Raw genomic sequence first — 14,100 nt, 5'->3', positions numbered from 1 at the left:
GGAAAGAGCTTATAACTCTTCCTTCACCGCTCTCGCTAGCCCTCTGCTAACAACTCGTGTTCACGATGATCCATCCCCTGTGGCACCCCCACCTCAGAAAGCCAAGCCTGGTAGCACCAAGCTATGCCAGGGTGTGTATGAATAATGAAAGGAGCCAGGCATTTCTGTGCACCCCCAGCATACACCAGTGCCCCATGACTGTGTCCAGAACCTGGGGGGGGGGGGGTGTTCCCCAGCTACTCCAGCTTCCCCCCGTGAGAAAACCTCAGTGCACACAAAGAGGGAATTTGCGCCCATTCGGGGGGTAAAGCAATTGCCTTTAACATCTGAAAGGTTTTCAAGCCTGTGGCACAAGCTCCAGAGAGCCCAGTGAAATTGCCTCGCGCGAACGAAGCCGGCTGCTTCTCAGGGAGTGATCTAACCAACTGCCAGCCTGTGTAAGCTGCAGGCTATCTGGGGAAGGCTCCTTGGGTCTCTGAAAAACTGGCTGCATTGGTGCTGTTCCCCATTCATCTCACACAGGCTCTGCCCTACTACCAGGCACGGATAAAAGGCCTTTGGAAATATTGCTTTCCAGGGAGTGACTTTTTCTCTTTTCGGCCACGAATTTGATATGGCTGATTTCCCTAGGTTTTCTTTCAGTACGAGGAAGGAGCACATCACATGGTGGGGGAGTCAGATGGGAAGGGGCTGGACTCCAGTGATAAGTTTCCAACCACGCCGCCTCTGCTTTGTCTGTATCCCTCAGGGAGAGTCGAGGGCCTCAGCCAGCTACTTGTTATGTCTAGGTAAGGGCTACAGTGGCCTTCCTGGTACAGACCCTGCAGTGATGCTGTGTAATGCTGCACACCCTGGTGAGAGACATCTCTCATCACTGCGAAACTGGGCAGGAGATAACTTATGTGAACAATGAATCTCTTCCCTTCTGCAACTTCAGCCACTTCTGTCAAATCCCTGAACCGGGGGTATTGCAATCCTGGCTGTGTGGCAATCGACTGTGTTCTAACCCATTCTGCCCACTCGCTAGCGCAAGGCTCCTCAGATGTTTACGGTGTGACTCATAGTGTAGTCTCCTAGCCAATGTCCCCTCCATTCCCAACCACAGAGACCATCTGCCTTCCCAGCTGAGACCACATCACTTCTCTGTAACAACCTACATGGGACAATAATCCTCGCAACGTTTTTCGAGGTTGGTTGGTTGGTTTGTTTGTTTAGCTTTTTAAGATGTAATTTAACAGCTGGAAACAAAGAGAAGAGCAAGACTGTGTAAGCAGGCAGGTCATCAGCAAGTGGTCTGTGCGTAGGGTTACCATACGTCCGGGTTTTCCCAGACATTGCTTCTTTTTTGGTTCGCATCCTCCGACCCGGCGGTTTTCTCAAATACAGTAGAACCTCGGAGTTCCAAACCCCTCGGGAATGGAGGTTGTTCGTAACTCGGAACAAAACGTAATGGTTGTTCTTTCAAAAGTTTACAGCTGAACATTAACTCAATACAGCTTTGAAACTTTACTTTGCAGCAGAAAAATGCTGCTTTCCTTTGATCCCTTCATTTTTTTTAGCAGTTTACGTTAACCCAGCACTGTACCGCGTTTGCTTTTTGGTTTTTTGGTCTCTGCTGCTGCCTGATTGTGTAATTCCGGTTCCAGCTGAGGTGTGTGGCTGCCTGGGCAGTTCGTAGCCCTGAGGTTCTCCCGGAAGAGGCAATGTTCATGAGCAGAGGTTGCAGCTCAGAAAGAGCAGCAACTGGGCCACCTCCCAACTGGCCCCTTCCCTGCAGCCACATCCCCTGGCAGCTGCTGGATCCCGCCCACCTAGGCCCCCGCTCCCAGCGCTAGGGAAGGGGAGAGTCCTGCAGGGAGGCGATGACAGACAGCTGGTGCTGTGTCCTGAGTCTGCTTCAGCTGCCCTGCCTCCGTGACAGGGAGTGACACTGCCCCTACCTTGGGAGTGAGGCCCCAGGTACCCCCTCCAGCACCCCACAAATACCCCCTCCCAGGACACTCACACACCCCTCCAGCACTCCCCAGGTACCCCTCCCAGGACACTCACACACCCCTCCAGCACCCCCCAGGTACCCCTCCCAGGACACTCACACACCCCTCCAGCACGCCACAAATACCCCCTCCCAGGACACTCACACACCCCTCCAGCACTCCCCAGGTACCCCTCCCAGGACACTCACACACCCCTCCAGCACCCCCCAGGTACCCCTCCCAGGACACACGCACACCCCTCCAGCACCCCACAACTACCCCCTCCCAGTACACCCCCCCTCCAGCACTCCCCAGGTACCCCTCCCAGGACACTCACACACCCCTCCAGCACTCCCCAGGTACCCCTCCCAGGACACTCACACACCCCTCCAGCACCCCCCAGGTACCCCTCCCAGGACACTCACACACCGCTCCAGCACCCCCCAGGTATCCCTCCCAGGACACTCACACACCCCTCCAGCACCCCCCAGGTACCCCTCCCAGGACACTCACACACCCCTCCAGCACCCCCCAGGTACCCCTCCCAGGACACACGCACACCCCTCCAGCACCCCACAAATACCCCCTCCCAGGACACTCACACACCCCTCCAGCACCCCACAAATACCCCCTCCCAGTACACCCCCCCTCCAGCACTCCCCAGGTACCCCTCCCAGGACACACACACACCCCTCCAGCACCCCCCAGGTACCCCTCCCAGGACACTCACACACCCCTCCAGCACCCCCCAGGTATCCCTCCCAGGATACACGCACACCCCTCCAGCACCCCACAAATACCCCCTCCCAGGACACTCAACACCCCTCCAGCACCCCCCAGGTACCGCTCCCAGCACACTCACACACCCCTCCAGCACCCCCCAGGTACCGCTCCCAGGACACACACACACCCGTCCAGCACCCCACAAATACCCCCTCCCAGGACACTCACACACCCCTCCAGCACCCCACAAATACCCCCTCCCAGGACACTCACACACCCCTCCAGCACCCCCCAGGTACCCCTCCCAGGACACACACACACCCCTCCAGCACCCCCCAGGTACCCCTCCCAGGACACTCACACACCCCTCCAGCACCCCCCAGGTATCCCTCCCAGGACACACGCACACCCCTCCAGCACCCCACAAATACCCCCTCCCAGGACACTCACACACCCCTCCAGCACCCCCCAGGTACCGCTCCCAGCACACTCACACACCCCTCCAGCACCCCACAAATACCCCCTCCCAGGCCACTCACACACCCTCCAGCACCCCACAACTACCCCCTCCCAGGACACTCACACACCCCTCCAGCACCCCCCAGGTACCCCTCCCAGGACACACACACACCCCTCCAGCACCCCCCAGGTACCGCTCCCAGGACACTCACACACCCCTCCAGCACCCCCCAGGTATCCCTCCCAGGACACACGCACACCCCTCCAGCACCCCACAAATACCCCCTCCCAGGACACTCACACACCCCTCCAGCACCCCCCAGGTACCCCTCCCAGGACACACACACACCCCTCCAGCATCCCACAAATACCCCCTCCCAGGACACTCACACACCCCTCCAGCACTCCCCAGGTACCCCTCCCAGGACACACACACACCCCTCCAGCACCCCCCAGGTACCGCTCCCAGGACACACACACACCCCTCCAGCACCCCACAAATACCCCCTCCCAGGACACTCACACACCCCTCCAGCACCCCACAAATACCCCCTCACACTACACCCCCCCTCCAGCACTCCCCAGGTATCCCTCCCAGGACACTCACACACCCCTCCAGCACCCCCCAGGTATCCCTCCCAGGACACACACACACCCCTCCAGCACCCCACAAATACCCCCTCCCAGGACACTCACATACCCCTCTAGCACCCCCCAGGTATCCCTCCCAGGACACACACACACCCCTCCAGCACCCCCCAGGTACCCCTCCCAGGACACTCACACACCCCTCCAGCACCCCACAAATACCCCCTCCCAGGACACTCACACACCCCTCCAGCACCCCACAAATACCCCCTCCCAGTACACCCCGCCTCCAGCACTCCCCAGGTACCCCTCCCAGGACACCCCCCCTCGAGCACACCCCAGGTACCCCTCCCAGGACACTCACACACCCCTCCAGCACCCCCCAGGTACTGCTCCCAGGACACACACACACCCCTCCAGCACCCCACAAATACCCCCTCCCAGGACACTCACACACCCCTCCAGCACCCCCCAGGTACCCCTCCCAGGACACTCACACACCCCTCCAGCACCCCCCAGGTACTGCTCCCAGGACACACGCACACCCCTCCAGCACCCCACAAATACCCCCTCCCAGGACACTCACACACCCCTCCAGCACCCCCCAGGTACCGCTCCCAGGACACACACACACCCCTCCAGCACCCCCAGGTACCCCTCCCAGGACACTCACACACCCCGCGAGCACCCCCCTGGTATCCCTCCCAGGACACACGCACACCCCTCCAGCACCCCACAAATACCCCCTCCCAGGACACACACACACCCCTCCAGCACCCCCCAGGTACCGCTCCCAGCACACTCACACAGCCCTCCAGCACCCCCCAGGTACCGCTCCCAGCACACTCACACAGCCCTCCAGCACCCCCCAAGTACTGCTCCCAGGACACACACACACCCCTCCAGCACCCCACAAATACCCCCTCCCAGGACACTCACACACCCCTCCAGCACCCCACAAATACCCCCTCCCAAGACACACACACACTCCTCCAGCACCCCCCAGGTACCGCTCCCAGGACACACACACACCGCTCCAGCACCCCCCAGGTACCGCTCCCAGGACACACACACACCCCTCCAGCACCCCCCAGGTACCGCTCCCAGCACACTCACACACCCCTCCAGCACCCCCCAGGTACCCCTCCCAGCACACTCACAGACCGCTCCAGCACCCCCCAGGTACCGCTCCCAGCACACTCACACACCCCTCCAGCACCCCCCAGGTACCGCTCCCAGCACACTCACACAGCCCTCCAGCACCCCCCAGGTACCCCTCCCAGGAAGAGGTGAAAGTAAGCCGGTGCGGTCCAGTACGGTGTGCTGGCAAGAGCCAGTACACTGTGCTGGACCGCACCGGCTTTGACGGCGGGGATTGAAAGGGCTCAGAGCTCCCCGCCACTGCGGGCAGCCCAGAGCCCTTTCAATCCCGGCCGCAGCTCTGGCAGCTGGGCTGGGGCCAGGATTTAAAGGGCTCGGGGCTCCCCTCAGCAGCAGGAGCTCTGGGCCCTTTAAATCCCTGCCCCAACCCCACAAAGCTCGGGGTTCCCCCCGGCGGCCAGAGCCCCAGGCCCCGGGAGGCTCCCAGCCACCTTTTCAGCTGGGAGCCCCTGGTTGATTTAAAGGCCCTGGGGCTCCCAGCCACAGCTGGTGCCCCAGAGCCTTTAAATCTTGAGAGGCCACGCCTCTTCTGGATGAGGCCACGCCCCCCTCAGGACTCCCGCAGTACCAGTAAGTCCTGTAAATTACTTTCATCCCTGCTCCCAAGACACTCACACACCCCTCCAGCACCTCTCAGGTACCGCTCCCAAGACACACACACGTACCCTGCCAGCATCCCCCAGGTACCTCTGCCAGGACCCACACACCCCCACAGTACCTCCCAGGTACCCCTCCTAGGACACACGCACACCCCTCCAGCACCTCTCAGGTACCCCTCCCAGGACACACACACACCCCTCCAGCACCCCCAGCTGTACCCCCTCTCCCTCCGCCCCACAGTGTCCTCTTTTGGGGAACTGAAGCATAGTAACCCTGGTCTGTGGGAACCATGGGAGGGAACTACTCTGGGATGTTTCAAGGGCACCCCCCCCCATGCCATGTAAGCAGCTACGTACTACTGACGCTAGGGCCTTGAGAGCAGACTCTGCCCTTCACCTCTGCCACGACTGGTGGCTTTCGCTTTTTTTGTTTGCCTCCGTTCCGGCTGTGCCTCTTCGGTTGCTGCCCTGAGGCTTTGCAGGAGGGTGAGTGTCACACAGCCCTCCCCCTGCTGCACACTCCCCAGGCTGCTGGGTTTGGGTGCCAGCAGGCCAGACCTGTGTGACCCTGAGTAGGTTGCCATAGCCTCTCTGGTGGGGCACAGGCTCTGTGTAACCCCTTCACAGAAGTGAGACCCTGCAGCCCAGCTGCCCTCCGCCCCCAGGACAAGTGCTGCCCCCCCAAGCCTCGCCGTAGCTTAGCACATAACCCTTTCCCAGAGCTCCAAGCTTGGGAGCACGCCAGGTTTTCGGTTCACCTCTTCAGGGACACATGAGCGTGGAAGGAGACAGACATGGAAGCTTTGTAGGGGTTCCCCCAAACCAATCACGCGTTACTTTAGCTAGCACAAGATATATACAGCTCTAGACAAATCCACACATGCCTACACACATTTCCCCACCCCTCTTGGACTGTTTTGGGGCTGGGGTCAGGATCCCCCTGAGGAATCCAGGATCCACCTCCTGCACATGCCTTCTCCTCCAATAATGGTCTCTCTCTCCTGTTTAGCTAGTTTCCTTCTTCCTCAGCTGGTCCTGCAGTTAAACAAGACCCCTCTACTCCCAAAGCATGCCCCTCGCCTCAGCTCTCCTGCCCAAGCTCCCTGTATGTGAGTCCCTCGGAGTTTCCCCCTTAGTCTCAGTCTCAGTGGCTTTCACCTGATCTCTTTGTTCTGCTTCAGGGGAAATTCCACTGCTCTAAGCCCCAGGCATGCACACAGCCGGAGGTCCCTGGGCTTCAGCCATCCCACTGGCCTAAGGTGCTCCATTGTCCCTGGTGGGGGAGACAAATAGGCATAGGGGTAACTCCGCTTACACTGAGGCATTCAATGCTACATAATTTCATAACATCAACCAGAATTCCCAAGTTGTACACAGACAGCTTTCCCTCCGAGGCCTGCAGTGTTTTATCATAGCCAAACCGCCTTGCTGGAGTGCCATTACTAGATAAGGCTGATAGAACTGTCAATAACAATGCTGAAAAGGCAGTACATATTTGTATTTGGAAGGCAGCTGGCTGCCACATTTGCAGCATACCGTCAGAATGGAATGCCTTCTATTCCGACAGAAGCTACAAATGTTAACCTGCACTGCTAAAGTTAACCTTTGTCAGTCAGCAGGACTGAGTAACTGGGACCAAAGAGTTTTAAAACAATTAACTGAGGAGTTCTCTGGGCCACTGATGTTGATGTTTGTTCAACATCTTTATTAATGATCTGGATGATGGGATGGATTGCACCCTCAGCAAGTTTGCAGGTGACACTAAGATGTGGGGAGAGGTAGATATGCTGGAGGGTAGGGATAGGGTCCAGAGTGACCTATACAAATTGGAGGATTGGGCCAAAAGAAACCTGATGAGGTTCAACAAGGACAAGTGCAGAGTCCTGCACTTAGGATGGAAGAAGCCCATGCACCGCTACAGACTAGGGACCGACTGGCTAAGGTCAGTTCTGCAGAAAAGGACCTGAGGATTATAGTGGACAAGAAGCTGGATATGAGTCAGCAGTGTGCCCTTGTTGCCAAGAAGGCTAACGGCATATTGGGCTGCATTAGTAGGAGCATTGCCAGCAGATCAAGGGAAGTGATTATTCCCCTCTATTCGGCACTGGTGGGGCCACATCTGGAGTATTGTGTCCAGTTGTGGGCCCCACACTACAAAAAGGATGTGGAAAAACTGGAGAGAGTCCAGCCAAGGGCAACAAAAATGATTAGGGGGCTGGGACACAGGGCACTGGGATGAGGAGAGGCTCAGGGAACTGGTCTTATTTAGTCTGCAGAAGAGAAGAGTGAGGGGAGATTTGATAACAGCCTTCAACTACCTGAAGGGGGGTTCCAAAGAGGATGGAGCTCGGCTGTTCTCAGTGGTGGCAGATGACAGAACAAGGAGCAATGGTCTCAAGTTGCAGTGGGGGAGGTTTAGGTTGGATATTAGGAAACACTATTTCACTAGTAGGGTGGTGAAGCACTGGAATGGGTTACCTAGGGAGGTGCTGGAATCTCCTTCCTTAGAGGTTTTTAAGGTCAGGCTTGACAAAGCCCTGGCTGGGATGATTTAGTTGGGAATTGATCCTGTTTTGAGCAGGGGGTTGGACTAGATGACCTCCTGAGGTCTCTTCCAACCCTAATCGTCTATGATTCTGATTCAACAACTAACAAATCTTGGAAGACTGTGTAAGTTCCAGGGGACTGAAATAAGCTAGTGTTATGCCAATATTTAAAAAGAGTAAACAGGGTGACCTGGGAAACTGTAAGTCGATTAACCTGACATGGATCCTGAGCAAAGTCTGCAACAATAACACATTAAAGGGTGGCAGCATCGTTAATGACAGTGTGAGTTTATGGGAAATAGGACTTGTGAAATGAACTTGATATTATTCTTGATGAGATTAAATTGACTTTGGGAGGTGCTGTATTCCCCATTACATGAAGGCTTTAAATCCAGCTGAGACACCTTTCTAAGAAAGAAACTGTAGTTCAGCCACAAGTGATTGAACTGGGTGACATTCTCTGGCTTGTGTTATCCAGGAGGTGAGATGAGATGAGCCTGAAAATCTCTGAAAGCTTTCCCTGGGGTGAGGTACTGTCCCACAGCTGCATTGTCCCAAGCAGTGAATGGAGGGGCTATGTCTGGGATGTGGTGGGTTTTCTATCCTTTGAAATCTCTGGGCGTCTTTCTAAAAGACACATTCTAGTTCTACCCTAAGTCATGGCCTGTTATTCAGCAGGTCAGGCCAGAATGGTCCCTTCCAGTCTTAAAATCAGGCAAAACAAATTGGGCATCAGACCAGTCACATGGTATCCTGCAAAACTCCCTTCACCTGTGATGGGAAATGCCATTTATTTAGCTTACCCCTTGACTTTGAATCTTTCCCCAGGCACCCCAGACTTAATCACCCCCTAAGCAGCCTAGAGAGGAAGGCTGCACTGGTTCGAAGAGGATGCGCTGCCATTGATTGTGTAACTGTTTATCTGCATTTCTATCACACTTTATCTAACACCTTATGTCTGTTGATGAGTTTAAAAAAGAAGTCACTACGCCCTGAACCGGGCTCTTTGTAGCAAGTGTGTTTACTGCTCTGGCCTAAGCGCCTTTGAAAGAGTTTGTTTATTTGCTCCTTTCTTGTATCAGAGCTGCAAATTTTGGACATTTCATTTGAGAGAGAAATTGTCCTTGTGTTTCAAGGGGAAATCACTCACTTGTACTATGCAGGCGTTTAAAGATATTTCAAACCTATTTTCCTGGTAACGCTAAAAAGGGCGACACTCATGTTCCTTTATTTTCTTTGTTCCTTTTTCTTTACCTGATTCCCCTTTCCGTGCTCCCTCGCAGCAGCCAGCACTGTCGGGCCACGCTGGCCACGTCTACAACAGGGAGCTGCAGCGGGCTGGAAAATGCTGCCCGGCGCTGCTGTACGTGCTCAAGCCCTGGGTTAACACCTTGAGGGTCGGCTAAATTGAGTTCTACTAACCCTGGGCTTGTACTGCAGAGTACGCAGACCCAGCGGGACCCAGCCCAACCCACCCTGCTCCAGGCTGGCTGTAGCGCTGCCTCGGATGCCAGGCTTCCATACAGAGCCCCTCGCCTGCACGCAGAACTAGGAAAAACCCGGAGAATTGAAGTGATAGGTCAAAATTTTAACACAGATTTCACAGAACCCTCGAACTAGCACTCTGTTAAAACACAGTTTTGCCTTAGTGTAGACAAAGACGGCCATGTTTCGAACCCTCTGAGCTGGTCTTGGTGAACGCCAGGAGCCCAGCTAACATTTTTTTAAATACAGCTCACTCCCATCTAGACTAGGTGCTAAGTCCGGCTTACCAATGTTCAGACATTTTCTAGAGTGGTGCATTTCCCAGACATGGCCTATGACGTTATCCTGTCTGATCTGGTTGGGAACAGTCATTGTACCTGAAATGCTGCTGAACACGATTTAGCCATCTGAATAGCCCGGGGTGATGGGGGCGTGGAGGCAGTGGGAGCCAGAGCAATGGGGTGTTGGGGGACTGGGGGGAACCATCAGGGACCAGGGGAGATGGGGGGATTGGAGAACAAGGGGGAGCCATCAGGGACCAGGGGAGACGGGTAGGGGACCAGGAGGAGGCAGTGAGGGCCAGGGTGCTGATATACAAGTTTGCCCAGGGTGCCATTTTCCCTAAGCCCAGCCCGTGGCAAGGCTGGCCTTAAGGATGGGTGACTTGGACAAGCACCCAGGGTGCCATGGTCGAGGGGGGGGGGCGCCATGGTCACCAGGAAGTTGCCAGTGGCAGTGGTAGCGATTGGGGGCCCTGCCATTGTGCCCCCCACTCTCAGCAGTTATCACTCACCTATGGCTTTATCTCTGTTTTTCTTGTATCTATTGCTGACTTGGATGCCTCCTTACTTGTCCCCACTTAACATCGATCTCACCGTAGTGAACACACTTGTTCTAGCTAATCCTGGTTGAACTGAACCGTCTGGGAGACTCCATTTGGGGTAACAGGATATGTGCCTATCACTTCTAGTAATTAAATGATGGACTGTCTACAAGCTCGTATGTGCAGAAGGGGGCTGGGCGGTGCAGGACGTACGTTTCTGGGGGAAAGCTAAGACTGGGGTGTGTTGGGGTCATCCTGCAGTATAACCCAGGTGGGTTGCAGCACCCACAGACATAGCTGGGAGGCTGGAAGCAGTCCGGGACTGGGGGCTACAGCAGCAAAGCTGTGTAAAGGGCCCTCCAAGTCAGGGGGCGGGGGACACAGCTAGTCACTGCTCTGCATTGTACCTGCTATGTCACAATGGCACCAGGGGAAGACTTTAGAGAGGAGAAAGGAGTGATGGGGGAAGGGGAGTTCCCCCAGCTCCTTGACAGCTGCACAGCAGTCAGCACCTGGGTTTCTGTGTCAGCTTACACAGCCCTGGCAGCCACCCCCTTCGGCCCCAGTGCGCCCTTCTGCTGGGAGCAGCGCGGCTTGGCTCGGGCCCTGCTGCCGGCTGGGAGAGAGAGAAACTCCCCTTTAGCTCAGGGAAGGGCTGCCTCCCCCTGCCAGCCCAGCCAGGGAGTTTAGAAATTCTCAGCTCATGTCTGTGGCTAGAGGCCCACAAGCCGGGCGCTCGGCAGGACCTCAGGGCAGGAAGTGACAGGCTTTGGGCGCTGTGGGGGCCCCGGAGCAGAGAGGAACCATTCTGCCACGTGACCCCCGCTGCGTCCACAACCACAAAGACAAACCCAGCCTCTCCCACCCTGTGAACAGGGCAGGGCCTGGAACTGCTTGGCGGATGTGGCTTCGCTTACAGGTTCGTGGCTGCAGAGGGACGTGCTGAGGGCAGGTCTGTGCAGCTGGATTTTATTTTCTGTTTTCACTGCTCATGAGTGGCTTCCCCAGCCACAGGGCCCTCCCCTGGGTCGCAGCCCGGGGCACTCTTGGGGAGGCTCATGGCTGCGCCCAGAGGTGGCAGCAGCTGACACAGCAGCTCACACTGCATTTGCAGAAGTGCTCCGGGGCGTGCAAGCTGCCAGCAGCAGGGCTAGGCCAGGCGGTGCAGGGGGCCGGGGGCCGGCAGCAGCCCCTCGCTGGCTGCGCCAGTTTACTCTTGTTTTACGTGACACCTTCAGGGAAGGAAGAAGTAGAGAGCCCAGAATAGCCTACACCCAGTTACAGTTAAAGGGCAGCCCCCCAAGCTGCCCTATTCTCCACCTACCAGCCTGCGGGGGGGAGCTCGGGGCTTCTGCCTGCAACGCCCAGGTGTTAGCGCCGCACGGAGAGGCAGCTGCAAATGCAGCGGGTGTCCCTGCAGCTCCCAGCCGTTTGCTGCTGCCTCTTCCCACGTTGGCACCAGCAGCTGCTGTGCAGGGAGGGGGGCCTGTGGCAAGTGTCTGAGCAGGGTCAGCAAACCCTGGCAAAAACGTGACCCCGTGTGCCGTCCCTGGGGTTGCATCTGGCTTCATCCCAGCAGGGAGGGGGTCGTGGGGCTTCAGCCCCCCCGGGGCGTGCCTGCCAGGGCTCAGGGCTGCAGCAGGAGCGGGGCTGACGTTTGGCCACCCCTGGCCTATAGGGTAGGTGCTGGGAAAGGCCAGAGGAGGTGGAGGGCTGAGAGGGACTGGGGTCTGGGATGCCAGGGGAAGGGGAGGAGCTGGGGCCACATACTGAGCTGAGGCTGCAGGGTCCCACCTAAATCAGCTGGATCTGCACCTCCTGTGACCAGCTGGGGAAGGGAGGCTGCAGTGTGGGAGGCTGGGAGATGCCCTGACCCTCCTACAGGCTCTGAATCTGAGGGGACCTCCTGTGACCACGCCGGGCCCAGGCCACCCAGAGATCCAGGCCCAGCCTGAGCCCACCCTGCCCCGTGGGATGTGCTGCCGGGGAGCTAGAGAGGCCAGGGGAGCCAGGTCCTCCATGCGGCACTCGCCGGCGTGGCCCCCGGGCCCTTCCAAAGCCGGCCGCTGGCTCTGGGCGCCTAGAGGGCTCCCTAAACGCTCGGGCCGCTGAGCCACAGACCGTAGGGGCTAAGCCCCAGCTGCTCCGCACGCAGGAATTCTGCACCACCGGGAAGCTCCTGCCTGTGCTGGGCAGTGTAGCTGGCGACCCCCTGGCGCCGCAGGGGCTGTGCTGCCTGCGGGCATCGGAGAGAGCCAGAGCTGCAGAGACAACGGCTGCCTGTGACACACAGCTGGTGCCCTCCCCCTGCCTTCACCCCGTGTAACCCTGAGCCCGCGCCCCTGGCCTGGGGGGGTGTGGCAGGGGGTGGCTCAGCAGTGCTGGGGGGCACCTCTCTGGAAAGGGCTCAGTTCTGGAGTCTGCATCACTGGGATTCGTCTAGGCCCCCATCAAACTCTGCCACCTCCCACTTCCCCCATCCAGCGGCGTGACACTCCCCAAGCCCTGTGGGTCTGGCACTCGCCCCAGCCTGCCGTTATGCCACGCGCCATAGGCTGGCTGGCCCCCATTAGCACATACAGTCCAATTTACATGCACCGAACGTGCACCCCCCCCCCCCCGACCCTCCTACAGGCTCTGAGTCTGAGGGGATCTTCCCTGACTGCGCCAGGGAACCAGGAAACGGGCATGGGCGGCTCTGAGTCCCAGTGGCCGCTCCACCAGTGCCAAACCCCAGATGTGAACCCCCGTGGGAGCCCTGCTCCCACCAGCGCCTCAGCAGGCACCTCAATGGCTGCCAGCCACGGCCAGGGCTCTGCCCCTGCTCTGCCTGACGTCCCCCTCCTCAGCAGGAGCTCTCCAATGCCAGTCCTGCCCTTCCCATGCGTCCAGGTGCTGGTGAGGTTCTGGCCCATTCGGCCACAGGTGCCTCTGGGAGGCTCACTGGGTAGCTTGTGAAGTCTGGCCCTTAGTGCGGGATTTGGATGTGTCACATCCCTGTGTGAAGCCAAGTCAGCTCTGGCTCCCATGCAGAGCATGAAGGAACTGGGCTGTGGTCCACAGGACGCCAGACCATCTCTCCCTCTTCCCCCTCCCTCTTTTCTTACCCCTGCTACATCCTTGCTCAGGGCTGTGCCTAAACCACAGCCAGGGATCCCAGAAGCACCGATGGGAGTTAGGAACACAAGTCTCGCTGACTTTCGGTGGGGTACTTGTGCTCCTGACTCCCTCTGGTGCTTTTGGAAACCTCACCCACGATCTGGCCCTTCGTGATTCCAGTTTAACTGTTAACACAGAAGTTACTCTGCTGTGTGGCTGAGAAAGGGGTTGGTGAAGGACTCATGCACAGTTGGGTCTCAGTGAGAGTGTCAGGCCCGTTTACACTCTGTTCCCAGAGATCTAATCTGGGTTTGGCTTGCTCTGTTCTCTGATGCCCCGATTCGGCCTCCAGAATCCCCGTGGGTGCCGATATCATTGCAGCGGTGGCCTGGTTCAGTTGCAAGCATTTCACACATGATCCCAAGGGCTTCCTCCGGGCAGCTCTCCTGCTGGGCTCTGCCCTGACATGTCATTGTGGTGCTTTTCATCTTGCAGGCGATGACTCGTTACTGCTGCCTCCTGCTGGCTGCGGCTGGGCTGCTGCTGGCGACAACAGGTGAGCTAGTACTTGTCTCCACTGCTTTGTTCGGCAGGCACAGTCACCCCCGAAGCATGTTAGTTACGCAGTTAGTCACACAAAGGCA

At 57.7% G+C, this 14,100-nt stretch overlaps 1 protein-coding gene across 9 annotated transcripts in view; it reads left to right on the top strand.

Annotated features, from left to right (window-relative positions):
• The window catches only part of ITGB2 (integrin subunit beta 2), a 60,916-nt gene that overhangs the window by 18,272 nt on the left and 28,544 nt on the right, over positions 1–14,100 (top strand). For 7 of the 9 annotated variants that reach the window (XM_045032814.1, XM_045032810.1, XM_045032813.1 and 4 more), the window contains one exon: positions 13,952–14,012. In XM_045032814.1, coding sequence (XP_044888749.1) covers positions 13,955–14,012 — 58 coding nt within the window. In that variant the 5' untranslated portion in view covers positions 13,952–13,954. Of the gene's footprint in view, positions 1–11,243; positions 11,310–13,951; positions 14,013–14,100 lie in introns of those variants that run through there. The other 2 variants (XM_045032807.1, XM_045032812.1) reach the window with 2 other exon arrangements.

Source organism: Mauremys mutica, chromosome 10, assembly GCF_020497125.1.
Source record: "Mauremys mutica isolate MM-2020 ecotype Southern chromosome 10, ASM2049712v1, whole genome shotgun sequence".
Taxonomy (NCBI): Eukaryota; Metazoa; Chordata; order Testudines; family Geoemydidae; genus Mauremys; species Mauremys mutica.
Note: the sequence above shows the minus strand (reverse complement) of the source record. Positions and strands in the feature narration are given on the sequence as shown.